This window comes from Sarcophilus harrisii, chromosome 3, assembly GCF_902635505.1.
Source record: "Sarcophilus harrisii chromosome 3, mSarHar1.11, whole genome shotgun sequence".
Taxonomy (NCBI): domain Eukaryota; kingdom Metazoa; phylum Chordata; class Mammalia; order Dasyuromorphia; family Dasyuridae; genus Sarcophilus; species Sarcophilus harrisii.
This window is the reverse complement of record NC_045428.1, coordinates 176,820,445-176,838,489: the sequence shown is the minus strand read 5'-3', so window position 1 is coordinate 176,838,489 and position 18,045 is coordinate 176,820,445. Positions and strand designations below refer to the sequence as shown.

Sequence of the window (18,045 nt, the reverse complement as noted above, 5' to 3'; positions counted from 1 at the left end):
CTGTGGGAGAAAGATGGTATTAACTCTATTTTACAACTGAGGAAACTGAGGTAAACAGAAGTTAAATAACTTGTCCAGTTTGTCTGAGACCAGATTTGAGCTAGTCTTCTTAATTCCAGACCCATTGCTTCATCCATTATACCACTTTGCTGTTTGGTATTGGAAAGACTTGCTTTCAAATTCCAAATATGAGACCTATTGTCAGTATGTCCTTGAGTAAGTTAATTTTTCAGAGCTTCAGATAACTCTTCTAAAACTCTAAATTGCTGAGTTGTAAATTTGTATCTGTAGATCACAGAATTTGAAGATAAAAAGGCCCTTAGAAATCATCTAATTCAATTTTGCTCCTAAGAAAAATGAATCCTAGAGAAGTGGAATACCTTGGTCATGGTCAAATGGCTAGAAGTGGGAGAGCTAGGAGTTCCATTCTAGAAATTCCCTATGAGGCTGAAATCACAGATAGACCAAACCAAACCAAATTAACCAATAAACACACACACACACACACACACACACACACACACACACACACAAATCTTGAAAATGAAAAAACACTGGAGACCTATGCCTAGAATTTCTTTAAGCCAGACCATAAAATTTCCATTAATATCTTTGTAATTACTCTTTATAGCTTTTTATATTTAGGTCTAGACTTCACAGGATTACAACCTAAGTTTGTATAATTTGAAAGGTATTGACAAAAAGGTTTCTTATAATGAAAGGAATAACTTTTCCTCATCAGGAATCAAATAGATTAATGGGACACTGTAAGTAGTTCAGAAGACAGACTGATTCCTAATTGTGATTGGTCTTCTTCCGTTTGGTTCCCTTAGTTTTCTGATTCCATTGAAGAACATTCTGCAAAAAAATGATAATTCAGAATCTGACCTTCATGCTCCTGACACAATTAACATTCAAATTCTCTTTTCCTTTTCTTTTAAGGTGAAAGTAATTATTCTATGCTTCCAGAAATTACTTACCCTGTGAATCATGATGTAATAGAAGTAGAGCTTGGTAAGAATTTCTTCAAATGCCAATATGATAGACTGAAAATTTGGGGACTGCCAAGTACATGTTGAATTATTAATAGCTATTCTTTGAGTCTGGCCTTTCACCAATTTCTGAATCAATCAAGTATTAGCATCAACCAGGCCCATATCTCTTCATTTTTTTTTCTATCAAGAGTTATCAAAAGCTTTTCAAAAATGTACATAATTATATTCATGGCATTCCCATGATCTACTCATTTAAATAACCCTATCAGAATCTCAGAAGATTGAGAGTCCCTTGTAGTTTTCTCTTAAAATAAAGGGAAATGTTCTTTATGTATGCATTTTTAAATATTGCTTTTCTGGATTAAAAATAAAGAAAAAATTAAAACTTAATGAGTCTTCTACAAGGTTAAGAGCTAGATTAAATTGAATTCTCTGACTCTCAGAGATTTATAGAAGGAAATTTCTGAGAAGAGAGCTTCATGAGACCCTCTTGTACAATCCCTATGACATTAACACTGTCTTACCAAAGTAGCTGCTTTTGGAGATCTGAAGTAAAATATCAATCTGAAAAAGGGTCTTTAAAAATGTAAACAATATCATAATTTAAACTTGATAAAGGTTTATGTCTCTTTGACTTTACCAATTTCTCCTAAGGATCTATGAAGAAGGGTGGTAAAAGCAAAATTTCAGCCTTATCTGTCATTGAGAAGAATGAGAGAAAGATGGAAATAGAAGGTGGATAGACAAAGGGAAAGGGGAATAGAAATACAAGACAGAAAAAAATAGATACATTTTTAAAAAGAAGTAGTTAGTTTATACTTTTGTACTCAGAAATTTTCAAGTGGGAAATGATTTTAGACATTATTGAGATCAATACTTTTATCTTTCAAATGAGGAAACTGAGACCCAGAGAGGTAAAATGATCTGCCTAATGTTACAAAAGGGAGTTATTAGCAAATGCAGGACTAGGACCAGTTCTTCTGATTCTTGGGTCAGTCCTTTTCACACTGTCCCAAACTGCTTTTTCTGTATAGAAAAAGTTTAAAACAGGCATATTCTTAGTGGAGTTATGAATTGTTCCAGTCATTGTGACAAGCAATTTGGAACTATGACCCCAAAGTCAGTAAAGAGTGAACATCCTTTGACCTAGGAATACCATAACTAAGCCTATACCCCAAAGAGATTTTTTTAAAAAGAGAACAAGAACCCATATGTTAAAAACAAACAAACAAACAAACAAAAAACATTTATAGCAGCCTTTTTTGTGCCAGCAAAGAACTGAAAACAAAGGGAGTATCCTTCAGTTAGTAAATGGCTAAAAAATTTAAGGTATATGAATGTAGTGAAAGAATTTATGCAATAACATTGTTGCCAACAATTTCAAAATTATTATTGTCAAAAGACAATGTACAATAGCCTTCCATGATTCCAGAGTATTGAAGAATATTAGCCACGTTTAGACAGAGAGGTGGTAGAATCAATATACAAAATAAGTTACATATTTTTGTACATAGTCAATGTGGAAATTTGTTTTTTTTGATTATGTAAATTTTATGTATTTTTTATTTTCCCTTAATTACATGTTAAAATAATTTTAAACATTTAAAAAAAATGTTTTGAATTCCAAATTCAATCCCTTCCTTGTTCTCCTGCTGTTACTGTGTACAATGCTCTTCTGGTTCTACTCACTTCATTTTGTATCAGTTCATGTAAGCCTGAAATCATTCTGCTTCTCATTTCTTATAATACAAAAATCTTCCTTCACAATTATATACCACTGCTTATTTAATCATTCTCCAATTGATATGCATTTCTTCAATTTCCAATTCTTAGCCACCACAGAAAGAACTGGTATGAATATTTTTGTACAAATAGTTGACCATGAATATTTGTTATTATGAGTTCTGTTTTTCTCCCCACTTTCTATAAGGAAGGGGAAAGTGGAAGAGAGAGAAAATAAAAATTCATTTAATTAATGAGAATTAATTTATTCATTCAGTTTAATAAGAAAAAGAAAGAGAAAGAATACATCAGTGATTTAAAATTTTTTTTTAAAATTTCTGTCTAGGAACCAATGTGAGTGTGGTGTGTAGAGTTTGTTTGGGAAAAGGCATGCAAATAATAGAGCAAGTTGGATGGTGTATTAAAAAGAAGAACATTATTAACTGCATCAAAAATCCCCGATTTCGTGAGGAAAATGAAGCACCAAAGTAATATTAGTCGGGGTTAAATATTTTTTTTTCCTTTCATGAATTTTACAACCTATAGAATAACTACTAAAGGTAAAAATTTGGTTTCTTAGGTCTAATGAAAACTTGAATTGTAAAACTGTCACTTTAAGAATAGATAATGTGAAGAGAGAAGATCTCTCCTTGGAATTTTATTGCTGGGCTTTGAATGAACATGGATTCAAAGAACACAGCATAAGAATCAGAATGAAAAAGACAAGTAAGAAGTAAAGCTATTTTTGATCTGTCTGTGAAAATGTTGGTGATATATTTGGATGTTTTTGTCACATATTTCTATTTCTACTTTTGTCAGACCTTGATCAACAAGGTTGGCTTAATTATTTTCTACAAACTGTGCCACTGTGAGCATTTTCTTGATGTAGAATGGATGTCATACAATTGGTGCCATTGATCTCTGAGAGTATGGCTTTCCCATAACTCAGGTTAGGGAACAGTATTTTCTGGGTCTTCCTCTTCTATCTCAGAAACATGTTTTTCTACTTTTTTTTTGGCCCTTCAGCTCTTGCATCATATTTTTCTTTTCCTGGACTCCAATACTCTTATTGCCCCTATAATTCATTATATATATGTCGGGTAAGTAAGCTACCTGACTATAAGCTTACTTATAATGTATACATTTATTATTATAATTTAGCCAACACATGATGTGTCTGTGTATACACACACACACACACACACACACACACTCCCCACACTTTTTGATTGTTTCTGAAATTCATAAATCTGTTCTTACTAACTTTGGGAAGCAGTATGTTCCAGTGGAAGGAATGCTGCCTGTGGAGTTAGTAAACCTAGGTTCAAATCTGCATCTCTAACATTTAATAGCTATGTTACTTTAGATACTTAAGCTCTCTGGGTCTCAGTTTCTTCATTTATAAAATTGGGATAGGGGAATCTAATAAGATAACTAGGCAACTAGTGGCATAGTAGATAGAATATTGGACTTGGAGTCAGGAAGACTCATCTTCCCGAGTTCAAATCTGGTTTCAGACATTTACTAACTATATAATCTTGGGAAATCACTTAACCCTGTTTGCCTCAATTTTGTCATCTGTAAAATGAATTGAAGAAGGAAATGACAAACCATTTCAATATCTTTGCCAATAAAATCCCCAATGGGGTTATGAAAAAGTTGAACATCATTGAAAAATGGCTGAACTGAAAAAAATGATAACTTCCGAGGTCTATTTTGGATTTATGTCCTATAATATTAGCATATGATTTTAATGAAAACACTTTATGATCAAAGAAGTGAAAGATCCATGTTTTTGTTCAACTTCAGAAAGTAATAGGTGAAGTACTCATTTTATGATAGAAAAATTTCTGATGCAAGAGTCAAAAGATCTGGATTTGAATCCCAGCTCAATTGTTAGTTCTCTACATGTGAGCAAATCATTTTGTCACTAGCTTACTTATCTATAAAATGGGGGTGGGGGAGGTTCAATTAAATGACCTTGAAAGTTCTTAATAACTCTAAAATTATGACCTTATTGAATTAAAATCTATTAAATGGTCTGTTTAGGATATAGTTGTGCCTAATAGTTTTTTGGTTAGTGGGAACAAAAAATATTTATTGAATTAGAACAAAAAATGTTTATTGAATTAAATTACCCAAATCAGTGAATGATATTTATCTTTATTAGATTCAATTTATGCTAACTATATAGATCATATACTTAGACAAGGGATGGCGGAGGGAGAGATGGATCCAAACCCAAAATTTCTTTGGCAAAGGGAACTTGTGGTGGTTTTCTTGTAGGCAGCCTTAGTCTCAGTTGAAATAAATAATTACTCCAAAATCTCAGCCAGGTGATAAAAATGTTAATGTTTATTTCTCCTTCCAAATTAGCCCAGTTAGTTGAGGCCTATCTCTCTGCTTGAGCTCTTGCAGCTTTGTCCTTGGCTTCTGCCTCTGCTTTCTTCAGCCTCCAGCCAGCACCAAGTTGGAAGATGCAATGAATCTCTCTGTACCTCCAGTCAGTTCCACCAGAAGAAGTAACTTCAAGCTTCAAAAGCTCCCTATATTTATGTGATCTCCCAAAGGTTAACTCCACCTTCTGGAGGGAGAGGGATTCTGGGTTATCTCCCAGAGTGCTCTCTGGTCCTAAGGAAGGTGTGAATTCAGATATCTCTTTCTAGACCCTGAATCTCCCAAACTGTGAACTCCATTGAGTTCTTAGAGCTCTCTAAAGGTGTGAACACAAGCATTGTTTCCATCAGTTGTACTTAGTACCTAGTTCAAGTTCTGGCCCAAAATAACTTTCTAAGATTAAATCAACTCCAATGGCTTAACACTTTGTAAAGATTCCAACAGGAACTCTTCCTGAGGAAATTCTACCAATGTAAATCAACATTTGTAATATACTTTAAAATACTGGATAGTTTCCTGATACACTGAGAAGTTAAATTGTTTGATTAGAATTACACAACTATGTGTTAGAGATTGGAATTAAACCCAGTTCTTTCTGAGTCTTAGGACAGTTCTCTTTCCACTATCTCAGGATGCCTATTTCTTAATTCTTTGTGTACATTTATATTATTATATGTAAGTACTATGATATTTTCATACTTCTTATTGTTATTATGTATGGCTTAATAATTTACTTATTTTTTAGTGGAATTAATATTTCATGCAAATTAGAAAAATAAATTATTGATTATTAATAGCCTCTATAGGATTTTGCTCTCCTTTATCAGGTTTTAGCATGGTAATATGGTATGAATTTTATTTGAAAATATGAAACAAAATATTTTCCAACAAATTTCTTCCTAATATGGTAGGCCTTCATTTTTTGATCTATTCATTCGTTTGTTTGTTTGTTTGTTTTGGTCTGAACCTATAATTTCCTTGATGTAAGACAGTAGAGTAAGACTGAAGAAGAAAGGGGAGATACTAAATAATTACAAAGAAAGTAAATAAGTATCCCTGGAGGCTGCATATTGACTTAGAAAGCCACAAATTGTGTTCTATTATTTATTTTGTTGAACCACATTTATTCTGAAAACCACAAATTGTGTTCTATTGTTTTTTATTTATTTTGTTAAATATTTCTCAATTACATTTTAATTTCATTGGAGGACTTGTGAGGAAGAAGCACAATGTAACTTGTGATTCATGTGTTTGATCCTCTAAAGTCGAGAGCTCTCAATGAAGAATGGATGGAGACAATGCTTTCTCTGCCATATGTAATTTTAGAGAAATGCCTGAGGTACAGAGAGGATAAGTGACTTGTCTAGAGTCACACAACCAGTGTGAGAGGCAACTTGGTTATGGTAGAGAGAGGTGACCTCTGAAGAGTAATCCTGCTATTTCTGTGTTGTAGTTTTTCCAATAGGAAAATTTTTACACATAACCTGAGCATGACAGTCACTATCACTTAACTATCATCTTCCCCATTTTCATTATGGAGGGCTGATAAGATTTCTTAGTTTAATCACTTGATTTGAATTTGAGGATATCCTGTTTATTCCATTCAATATCTAATACAATAAATACTAAATAGCAACTAATATCTTTTAAGAAAGGGGTAAGAATGAAGTGATACTGAGTGAAATGAGCAGGACCAGAAGATCATTATATACTTCAACAACAATACTATATGATGATCAATTCTGATGGATCTGACCATCCTCAGTAATGAGATGAACCAAATCAGTTCCAATAGAGCAGTAATGAACTGAACCAGCTTCACCCAGCGAAAGAACTCTGGGAGATGATTATGAGCCACTACATAGAATTCCCAATCCTTCTTGATTTCCTTCACAGGTTAATTGTACACTATTTCAAAGTCTAATTCTTTTTGTACAGCAAAATAACTGTTTGGACATGTATACATATATTGTATTTAACTTATATTTTAACATATTTAACATGCATTGATTAACTTGCCATCTGAGGGAAGGGGTTGGGGGAAGGAGGGGAAAAGTTTGGAACAAAAGGTTTTGCAATTGTCAATGCTGAAAAATTACCCGTGCATAGAACTTGTAAATAGAAAACTATAATTTTAAAAAATAATAAAAATTTTTAAAAATCAAAAAAAAAAAAAAGAAAAAGAAAAAGAAAAAGAAAGAGGTAAGATTGAAGCCTGGAATAGGTCATTGGACCATGAATCATATCTGGAGTCATTTTTGACTCTTTCTTCTTCCTCCCTTCTTTCCTTCCTTCCTTTCTTCCTTCCTCCCTCCCTCCCTCTCTTCTTTCCTTCCTTCCTCCTTTCCATTCTCCATCCTTTCTTCCCTTACTCCCTTCTTCCCTCCTTTATTTCTTCCTTCCTCCCTTCTTTCCTTCCTCTTTCCTTTTTTTCATTCTTTCCTTCTTTTCTTTCTTCTTTCCTTCCTGTCATGCCACTTCACTCCTCAAAAATCTTCAGTAACTTCTTTTTGCTTACTGACATTCAAAAACCTCCAGAATTTGACATCATCCTACCTATCTCATATTATTATTCTCCATGCACTAATTTTTCCAGCCAACCTGAAACAATCTCTATATTTTTCCACTTATATACCATTGCTTATTCCTATGCCTTTTCCCTTTTTGTCTTTTATACCTCTACTTTTTCTTTCAAGTTTCTTTTCTATGCAACACTCAAAGTGCCTGAACCAATTTAAAATGTTAGCTTGGACTCCAGTCCATCTTGAATATTATCGCCAACGTAATCCCTGTCAAGTAATGTTGAATTGTTTATACCAATCTTAAAAACAATGACCTAAGACACTTGGAAGAGAATCAAATGCAGAAGAAAATGGACTCAAATATTAATTATCATTTGTTAAGAGGTTTAATTAGGAATAAGTAATAAGATGAACTTTGTATGTCTCATCAGAATCATTAAGTAATATTTGAAAATATATCTTTTGGTTTTTGATTAAAAATTTATTTTGAACAGTGTCATAATAATTAATGAACTAATCGTTCTTTGGTTAATGCGTTCTTACTTCTTTCTATTAATTACTCCCCTGGCTCAAAAAGCAAGCAACAAACCAAAATAACCAAAAACTCCTAAGAAAAAAACAAATCAAACATCAATGACAATTTAGAGGATGAATGCTTAGCCTGGCATTCCTGGTCCTTCATAATCTGACCATATCCTACTTTTCTAAACTTATTTTTGCAAAGAAAACCTTCACTGTTGCCAAACTAAGTTACAAACTAAGTTATAAAATGCCATTATCCTTATAAACTTTTCCTGAACATTTTGGACTCCCCGAATTCACTTTCCATTTTTTTTCCCTCTGCTTTTTTGTCTCTTTGTTGTTGTTATTGAGTTGTTTCAATAGTGCCTGGCTTTTTGTGACACTATTTGAGGTTTTCTTGGTAAAGACATTGGAATGGTTTGCCATTTCCTTCTCCAGCCCATTTTACAGATCAGGAACTGAAGCAAACAGGTTTAAGTGACTTACCCAAGATGACACAGTCAGTAAATGTTTGAGGCCAAATTTGAACTTGGGAAGATTTGGTCTCAGGAAGTCAGAATTCTTTCTGACTCCATGCCAAGTATCACTGCACCACTTAGCTTGTTTTCTTACCCCAGTGAAAAATCTTCCACCCTGAGGTCCTGCTATCCTGATTGATAATTTCTATCATGAGACCATTCCATTTTAAGAACTCTCACCTGGGCTAAACTCTTTGGATTTCTTCTTTACTCCACACCTAAGCTGTTGTTGGCTTAGATCTCTATTGTTTTTGTCTTCCTCAATTAGGATATATTACTTGAATAGAGGGGCAGTTTTGCTTGAGTATATTTATATCTCTATCTCTGCATACAGTGCCTCTCACTTAATAAGCAGTTAATGTAATATTTATATCTCCATTATCTATCTTATCTAAATAAATAACTAATTACTTCTCTTTTTCAGATAAGAATAAGCTCTCTTACTTTTGAATGTCTCTAATTTGGAGATTGCTGCCATAGTCTATATATAAGGTGATAAGAGTCCAAACTAAAATGAACAGTGGATCAAAAAGGGGGAAAGAGAAACATTCAGAAGAGAGATTAGATAGGATTATGGGACAAAGAGAGTATCCAGAGTCAAAGATTTATTTACATGTTTGGCTTCCATTGCATACTTATTTTTGTTAAATTTGTTACCTTTTTTGTATGGAGCTATTTTACCGTATCATATAGATGCTAATTGTCTCGACATTAGGGACTTTTCTTGTATTTCTTTGCAGTTTCTGCTCTTGTCAGTGCCTAAATGATCTTGTATATAGTGCTAAATATATTGTTAACGACTGACACCAATATAGGCCATGAAAATTCTGAATAGACAACAAATATGTGATTGCAAGTGAAAACCAACTTTTGGTAGAAAAAAAATTTTTTTTTTAATATGACGCTATTCATCCTACCTTGCTTTAATGATAATTACATTTTTTTCTTCCTTCTCATTATTTTTTCTCTTCTTTTCTCATTATTTTTTCATAATAGCTGATCAACGAAGCACCTACTACATGCTTGCAGGATTTAGTACTTTGTTAATCCTAATTATTACATTAACAGTAATATTAAAAATATTCTGGATTGATTTTATACTGCTGTGGCGAGAGGTAGCTAGACCTTATAAATCCAGGGATGGTAAGTATTAAATTTAAAATCTTTCTTTTTTTTTTAGAAATTTTCATAGATGTTACATATTTCATAGATGTCATACATATTATTTTCAGATTCTTACTCTATGGCTCCTTTATTAAGTCAATTAAAATAGTATATTATTAATATTTTAAATCACGAATATACTGCCAATAACTGAAGCTGAGCTACACTCAGAGGTCAATAGCCAAGCTGAAATTATTATCCAAAACTTTGATCTGTTTTGCAATTATGTTGTTTTTTTATTTGCTACTGAGGCTCTTATTTGCAGAAACTGGCCCAATTTTAGAGCTATTTGAGAAATTGTGAAACATTAATGTTTGTAATTAACCTCCCAGGGTTGTTGTGAAGATAAAACAAGAAAATATGTTTAAAATGCTTTGTGTGCCTTGAAACTTATATAAATACTAGTTAGTTTTAATATTAACAAAACATGAGATTAAAAATGAATACTGATTCTCTTTGGGTGTTTGTCACCCAAATGTGAACAGAGGTCAGTGAGTTAACAGAGCTCAGTAAACTGACAGATTTAATGTATCTGTTAACAGTGATTTTATATATGTCCACACATATGAGTGTATAAGCATACATACCCATTTGCAACTCAATGGAGTAGAGGATAGAAGTTAGACTTGGAATCAAGAAGACCTGATTTCAAATCCCACAATACATATACTGGCTAAAATGACTCTGACATCACTTAACTTCTCTTTGTCTTGGTTTCCTCGTTTATAAAATGAAGACAATAATAGTATTTACTGTACAAAACTGTTGCGAGGATCAAATTAAATAATATACAAAAAATACTTCAAAAGCCTCCAGACTATGCAAATTCTAGCTATAACACTCATTTAGAAATTCACCATATCTGAGTTGGAAAGGACCTAAGAGACAATCTATTTTCAAACAATTCCCACCCCCACACCACCAAACAAACAAACAAAACACCACTTCAAGCCTACAGGATAAAATTCAGCTCCTAGAATGACATTCTTGGTTTTTCATAATACATTTTACTTTTGGATAACTGCAATTATTGTGAAGTTTTTCCTTATGTAAGCTAAAATCTCTCTCAACAATTTTCTCATTGATTCTCTTTCTTTATCAAATAGAACAAATTGTATCCTATTTTTATGCCATAGTCTTTCAAGTATTTAAGGACAGAAATCCTATCCCTTTGCAGTCTGTTTTTCTTTAAACTAAACATACCCCAATTCCTACAATTGATCTTTGTTGTTGTGCCCCCTTCATTGTTGTTGTGCAGTCTTGTGCAGTCAGTCTTGTGTGGGACCGGTGCTTGAACCTCTTTCCCAAATCAACTAATCGGAGACATCTTCAGGTACAAAGAGAAAGCATTTATTTAGTCCCTGCAGGGAAAGGCCCAGACAAACACCTGGGAGCCATCCCAGCTTCCACCCTGTGCTCCTGAACCTGGCCACCCTCCTCCTTGTCCAGGATTTAAAAGGCAAAAGACCCAAGCCTTTTCACTGGATAGACCAAAAGGAAATAACCATCCTTGATCAATGTTGTCTGCTTCTTGTGGGTCACTGCACTTCTTGAAGGCCTGAGCTTTAAAGACCACCCAGGGTTCAAGACTGGGAATAGGGATCATGTGACTTCCTGAAACCTGAGGCCCAAGACCTCATCTTCCCCACTCTGGGTAGAGGGATCATGTGACTTAGTCTCAATACTGAGAAAACTTCACCCAATCAGTCCCATTCAGTCTCATGTCTGACTCTGTGACTCCATGTGTAGTTTTCTTGGCGAAGATACTGGAGTAGTTGATTATTTCTTGCTCTAACTCATTTTTACAGATGAGAAACTGAGGCAAACAGAGTTAAATGGCTTGCCTAGCTAGGGTCACATAAATAGTAAGTGTCTGAGCAAGGTTGAACTCAGGAAGATGAATTTCCCTGACATCAGACTCAGTACTCTATCATTCTATCCACTGGGCTACTTAGCAAATACAGTTAATTCATTAAACTAAATGTATGTTAGATTCATCCATTTCATCTATTTATTTAGCAAATAATTATGTTTTCAGGTTATTACCAGTTAGCTTCCTCCTCTCTCATTTTTAGCATTTTTCATAATCATAACTACCAGAAGGAAAATAAGTAGAAAGGTAGAAATTTACATTAGCAAATTTAATTGCTTTCTATGAACTCTATTACAAAATTGGATAATGTGATCTTATTGATCAAGAAGACTCCCTATAGAATTTATTTATCCACAATTTTCATTTTCTATTAACAAGAGTAATCAATATTATAATCAAAATTATCAATATAATCAATATTAATTTTTGCTGCTGTTTCTTTTTTCTATCCTCAATTATATCATTATGAATCTGAAATGTTTGTTGGTTGTCTGAATTATCAAAGTCACATCTTTATCCCCCCCCTTTTTTTTTTTGGATTCTCCATAGGCCTAACAAAATTGGGCATATGGTGGAGCTCACTGAACTGGCAGTTTTAACATATCTGTTAACAACTTCATGCATGTTTATGTATATATATATGAAATATGATTATATAGTATAAAACATATTTTATATATTCTTGTATATGTCATATAAGCATTTAAGCTCATTGATAGAACTTTGCTTTTATTTTCAGATGGAAAAATATATGATGCTTATGTCATCTATCCCAGAAACTACCAAAAAAGGACTGAGATTGTTAATTCTATGGAATATTTTGTTCACCAGATTCTGCCTGAAGTTCTTGAAAATAAATGTGGATATAGCTTATGTATCTATGGAAGAGACCTTCTGCCTGGAGAAGGTAAGACTTTTAGTATGTTGCAATACTTTCATTCTCATAGGTTGTCAAATATAAGAGCTTATTTCATCTTATTCACTCATGATGGATAATTGAGCAAGATAGTCCCTGGAGCTCAGAGGTTATTTCTATCCCACAAGTTCTTCTGTACTTTGTTTCCAAAGCTAATAAATCATAAAGTTTCAAATTCTATTAGTAATGAAAATTCTGAGAGTTAAGCCTCTCTGGAAACTTAAACTTTGACAATACTTGATTATGCACATAATCTTTTCTGCTCCTTACTCTTTCTACCACAAATACTAGGAGAGTTATAGAATTTTCTAATGTTATCGTGAAGGTTTGAAGTGATGCTTGGAAGTTGGGTATAAAACCCTTATGGGTATATACCCAACACCCTTATATATATAATCACACATTACATATATATACACATATACACCCTTATATATATAAAATCACATGTGTATATATATAAAATCTTATATATAATAACCATATATATGCACATATATATATATATATATAAAACTGTTATTATGATGTTTGCCAGAAATTACAATAAAGCTTTAATAACAAAACTGCACTAAGATTTTAGGTACATGAATTCATGCACTGAGGTTTGGATAAGCAAGCACTTAAAGCTAATTACCAATTGGACAATACTGTATTAGCATTTGCTTGGAAAATGGCCCATCCCACCATTCTGTGGGGGCTTGATCTGTTTGGTGTATAGCAAGATGAGGAGGAGGGAAAAAAGAGTGGAATAAGAAAACCAGAGTGACTCCTGGCTAGATTCCTGTAGCCATTCCTCTCTTGTCCACAAAGAATAAAGATCAAGGACTTTTGCTGATCTTGACTCCGGCTGATTCTAAGGTATCCAGGGTGCTAATGTGGTCATCACAACACCCCACATGTGATACTTTTATATTTAGACAGTCTATGAGTTGGGGCCATAATTGTTTTTCCTTTAATCAACCAGTTAGTCAACTGTGTGCTTGGTATTGTACTAGGTGCTAAAGATATGAAAACAAAAATGAAATAATCCTTGCCCTCAAGGAGCTTACATTCTATCAATTCTAGGTCTTAGTAAAGAGTGTCATGAGTTGCTGCAGCCATTCTTCAGGTAATGATTTTATCTAAACTTTATGAAGCTTATCTTTAGATGACAGCATATAATCTATCAACATCTGGCACTTGTAATCTTCTTTTCAGCTTGGTAGGACCTAATGGACAGCTTGCCCTACAGCATTCAAGAACCCAAGGTCACCTACTTATCATAAAAAGTTATCCTATTTGGATAGTCCCATTTCCTTCCTTCATTTCTTTCTTTCTTTCTTTTCTCTTTTTTTCTTTCTTTCTTTCTTTTCTCTTTCTTTCTTTCTTTCTTTCTTTCTTTCTTTCTTTCTTTCTTTCTCTCTCTCTCTCTCTCTCTCTCTCTCTCTCTTTCTTTCTTTCTTTCTTTCTTTCTTTCTTTCTTTCTTTCTTTCTCTCTCTCTCTCTCTCTCTTCCTTCCTTCCTTCCTTCCTTCCTTCTTTCTTTCTCTCTCCTTCTCTTTTTCTTTCTTTCTTTCTTTGACAATAGGGGTTAAGTGATTTGTCTAGGGTCACATAACTAGTATCTGAGACCAAGTTTCTGAGGCCAAAAACTCAGGTCTTCTTGACTCCAGGGCAAGTGTTCTATCCACAGTGACATCTAGTGTCCCTTCCCAGTAAGACTTGTGGAGAACAGCATATGGATGTAACATCAGGATAATTTCAAATATTTAAGCAGAAGCAAGAAAACATTGTATACAGTAACAGCACAAGAATGACCAAGATTTACCTCTTTCTGGTTCCTCAACTAGAAATCAACCAATGAGGGCAATGTCTTATCCAGGTTAAGATTTGATCAGACAATAAAAGAAACTCTAAGTTTAGGCTAACAGATGGATTCTGCTTATTATGTTTCCTCAGACAGGTCTAGAAAACATTGATTTTCTCTTTTGTTATACAGATAATATCGAAATTGATGTCTCTGACCAAGCTTTGGGTAATCTAAGTCACATATCTCAAAACCTTCTTTAGAAGGATCCCACATCTAACTATAAAATTAATTTTCTCAATAATTATTAACCAGAGTTGATTGCTACTCTTTTGGAAGAATCTACTATTTTCCCAAGGGCATATAAACTGTGAGCCTACTGCTATGAAGAGTCTGGTATTTCAGAGGGTCACTGACCATTTTAGTTAACAAATATCCTAGTCCAATTAATAAATTTATTAAATTATCAGAAATTATATCTCTTAAACTTTTTAAACCATACCATCAAATAGGCAAAGGAAGCACAAGAAACATAATTTCTTTTCTTTGTTTAACAGATGCAGCTAGTGAAATGGTAAAATGTATACAGAAGAGCCGCAGGCAAATTATTATATTGAATCCCCAGGTAGAGCATGGTGAGGAATTTGCTTATGAGCAAGAGATTGCTTTACACTGTGCTCTGATGCAGAATGACTCCAAGGTGATTCTTATTGAAATGCAGACAACTGGTGACACCAAAGACCTGCAGGATTCTCTCAAGCACATTATTAAACAGCAAGGTACCATTCAATGGAGGGGAGACCATGTAACCAACAAACAGTCATTTAATTCCCACTTCTGGAAGCATCTACGGTACCTGATGCCAGCAAGAAGCAAATCTTTAGATCCACTTCACCGTGGCATATGAAGACCAGGACATTAATTGTTGGCTTTTCCAAGCTCCTGTTGACTAGAAAAAGTTTGTTTTTGCATCTAATGTGAATTTAGATTTTTTTATTTTTTATTTTCAGGGCAAGTTGATATTTGATTTAGAGGATGGGGATGATAGAAAAGTGTAAGTAAAGATATAAAGACAATAAATAAGAACTCTTCCTCTGATAGTTTTAAGTCCTCTGTCCTACTTTCTAGTCAGTGCTAATGGCTCAAAAAGGTCCCTACTTTCTTTCTGCTTCTGCCCCCTTCTTTTTTTCGTTTGTCATACTTTATGTGGCCTCAGTTTCCTCACCCATAAAGTGAGGGGATTATCATAGAGATTCTGAGATCCCTTCCAGTTCTCAATGTATGATGGGGATGGTACAATGAAGAGAAGAGACATAGCTTCAAGACTTCCAAGTCAGACTATTTTTGTGGAAAACTGAGAAGTAGTTAAAGTTTGTCACTCTTACTTCTTTATCTATCCTTTCTCACTCTCAAAATAATATCCTCACATAAGATGTCTGTTTTAATTTAAATCTAAGTTTGTTTTTGTTGTTGTTGTTGTTGTTGTTTTGTTTGTTTGTTTTTTTAGCTACAAAAGGAACTGGACTAGATCTGGGGTTATTAATTGAGGGTCCATGAATTTTAATGTAATTGATTTTCTTTGGCTTTTGGAGCTATTCCAATGGAAGGAGATACTTTTTGTAAAGAGTTTTGCAAGTTTTAAAGATTTGGATTAAATTTGCATTTAAAACCATTATTCTAAGAAGGAGTTTATAGGTATTATTTAACAGCCAAAGGAGTCCATAACACACAGAAAAAGTAAAAAACTTTGAACTAGATGATGCTGAATAGTGAGGTGGTTTAATGGATAGGACATTAGACCGGGAGTCAGGATAGATCTGAATTCGAATCTAGCCTCAGATATTCACTGTGTGACTCTGGGCAAGTCACTTGATATCCGTTTGCTTTAATCCGCTAGAGAAAAAAATAGCAAACCACTCCAGTATCTTTAAAAAACAAACAAAAACCTATGAGTCAGAACTACTGAGCAGCACGTCTGAGATGGTCTAACATTCTAGGAATCTGTAATTTTAATTGATATAAGACTTATTACTGTACCTGTCCAATCTATTCCAGAGGGTTTTTGAGGGTCAAATGAAAAAATAGATGTAAACAACTTCTGTCGCTCAGACTTTGTCCATATCATATTTCCCATGGAAATTTCTTTGCTCAGTATTTTGTCCCCTCCAGAACCAAGGTACCCCTTAGGTAATTTGCAAAACTAATTTCTTACTAATGTATTAATGGGGAAAAGATTCACAGAGTTGCTTTGAGGAAATATCTTCATATTAACTGGGCCTCTGAAACTTTTGCTGATTGATTGTCTGATCCATTTTAATTCAGTTATATGGTTTTCAGACTAATGAGAAAAAAATTTTTTTTTTGATGATGCTATATCAAACAGGGTCTTCCACACCCAAATTTTGTCACATCTCATAAGCAACTAGCTGCCATTTAATAAAACTATTCCTGTTGTCACACATTATCATAGTTTCACTAATCTCATAACTCAGGAGTGGGAAATGTTTAACCTTCTGCCTATTATAAGGCCAATAAGACAACTGCAGGCAATGATGAATTGAAAGCGAGGTACAACAACCTCCTGCTGCTTGAGTTCTACAAACTGAAAATTATGTATGGCCCATGAATGATGTTATAAATTACCAAATGGCCCTTGTCAGAAAAAAAGATTCCCTAACATTGTATAACTCAATTTCTTTTTTAAATGCAGTTTAAGAAGTCGGGTAGTATGAGAAAATTATAGTTTTTCAGAAAGGATCTTCTACTTTCCTGAAAAAAATTAATATCTTCTCATAAGGCATTCCTTATATTAAATCAATGTCCTTAATCTCATTTTGACATCACCTCAGGGAATAGCCATGAATTTCTCTATTGCATCTTTAATCTTAATCTCAATCTCTCTCTCTCTCCTCCCCCCTTTCTCCTTTCCTTCCTTCTCCTTTATTTCCTCTCTTTGTCAATGCTTAATTCATATAATAACACTGTTTCCAGTTTATGTTTCCATTTGTATTTTTATAAATTTATTTTAGACTTTCACTTATTACAGATATTTTCTGGTTCTTCTTATTTCACTCTGTGTCAGTTCATATAATTCTTATTTAGCCATTTTCCAATTATGGCTAATACTTTGTTTCCAGTTTTTTTTCTTCCATATAAATAGTTAGTATGAATATTTTTATGCATAGGTCCTGTTTTTGACTTCAGTATATAGGAGTTTTAGAGTAGTAACCTAGTAACAGGAGTTTTGAATCACTCTTATGAACATTTTACATTTCTTTTTAGTAAAATTCCAAATTGCTTTTCAGAATGGTTGAAACAAGTCTTGCATCTACTATTGTTTATTACTATCATTCCTGTCTTCCCATAGCCCTTCCAATATTGATTTTTGTTATCTTTTGAAATTTGCTGGTTATGAGATGACGCCTCAGAAATAAGTTAGTTGGAATTTGTCTTATTATTATGATTTGATACAAGCTTTGAAATACTTGTTTGAAAATTTTTTGAGAATTGTTTATTCATATTGTTAGTCAATGAGGAATGACTCTTGGTCATATATATTTGTGTTAATCTCTTATAACTATTGGATTTTATATTCCTATTAGAAATATTTGATGGCAAGATTTTGTTC

General features: G+C 33.5%; 1 protein-coding gene across 2 annotated transcripts in view; it reads left to right on the top strand.

Moving 5' to 3' along the window:
- IL1RL1 (interleukin 1 receptor like 1) overlaps positions 1 to 17,731 on the top strand; it is a 49,161-nt gene extending 31,430 nt beyond the window's left edge. For both annotated transcript variants that reach the window (XM_031958808.1, XM_023501248.2), the window contains exons 7-12: positions 943 to 1,014; positions 3,064 to 3,205; positions 3,298 to 3,443; positions 9,673 to 9,819; positions 12,453 to 12,620; positions 14,975 to 17,731. In XM_031958808.1, the coding sequence (XP_031814668.1) occupies positions 943 to 1,014; positions 3,064 to 3,205; positions 3,298 to 3,443; positions 9,673 to 9,819; positions 12,453 to 12,620; positions 14,975 to 15,324 (1,025 nt within the window). In that variant the 3' untranslated portion in view covers positions 15,325 to 17,731. The remainder of the gene's footprint in view (positions 1 to 942; positions 1,015 to 3,063; positions 3,206 to 3,297; positions 3,444 to 9,672; positions 9,820 to 12,452; positions 12,621 to 14,974) is intronic.
- Positions 17,732 to 18,045: the final 314 nt, after the last annotated feature.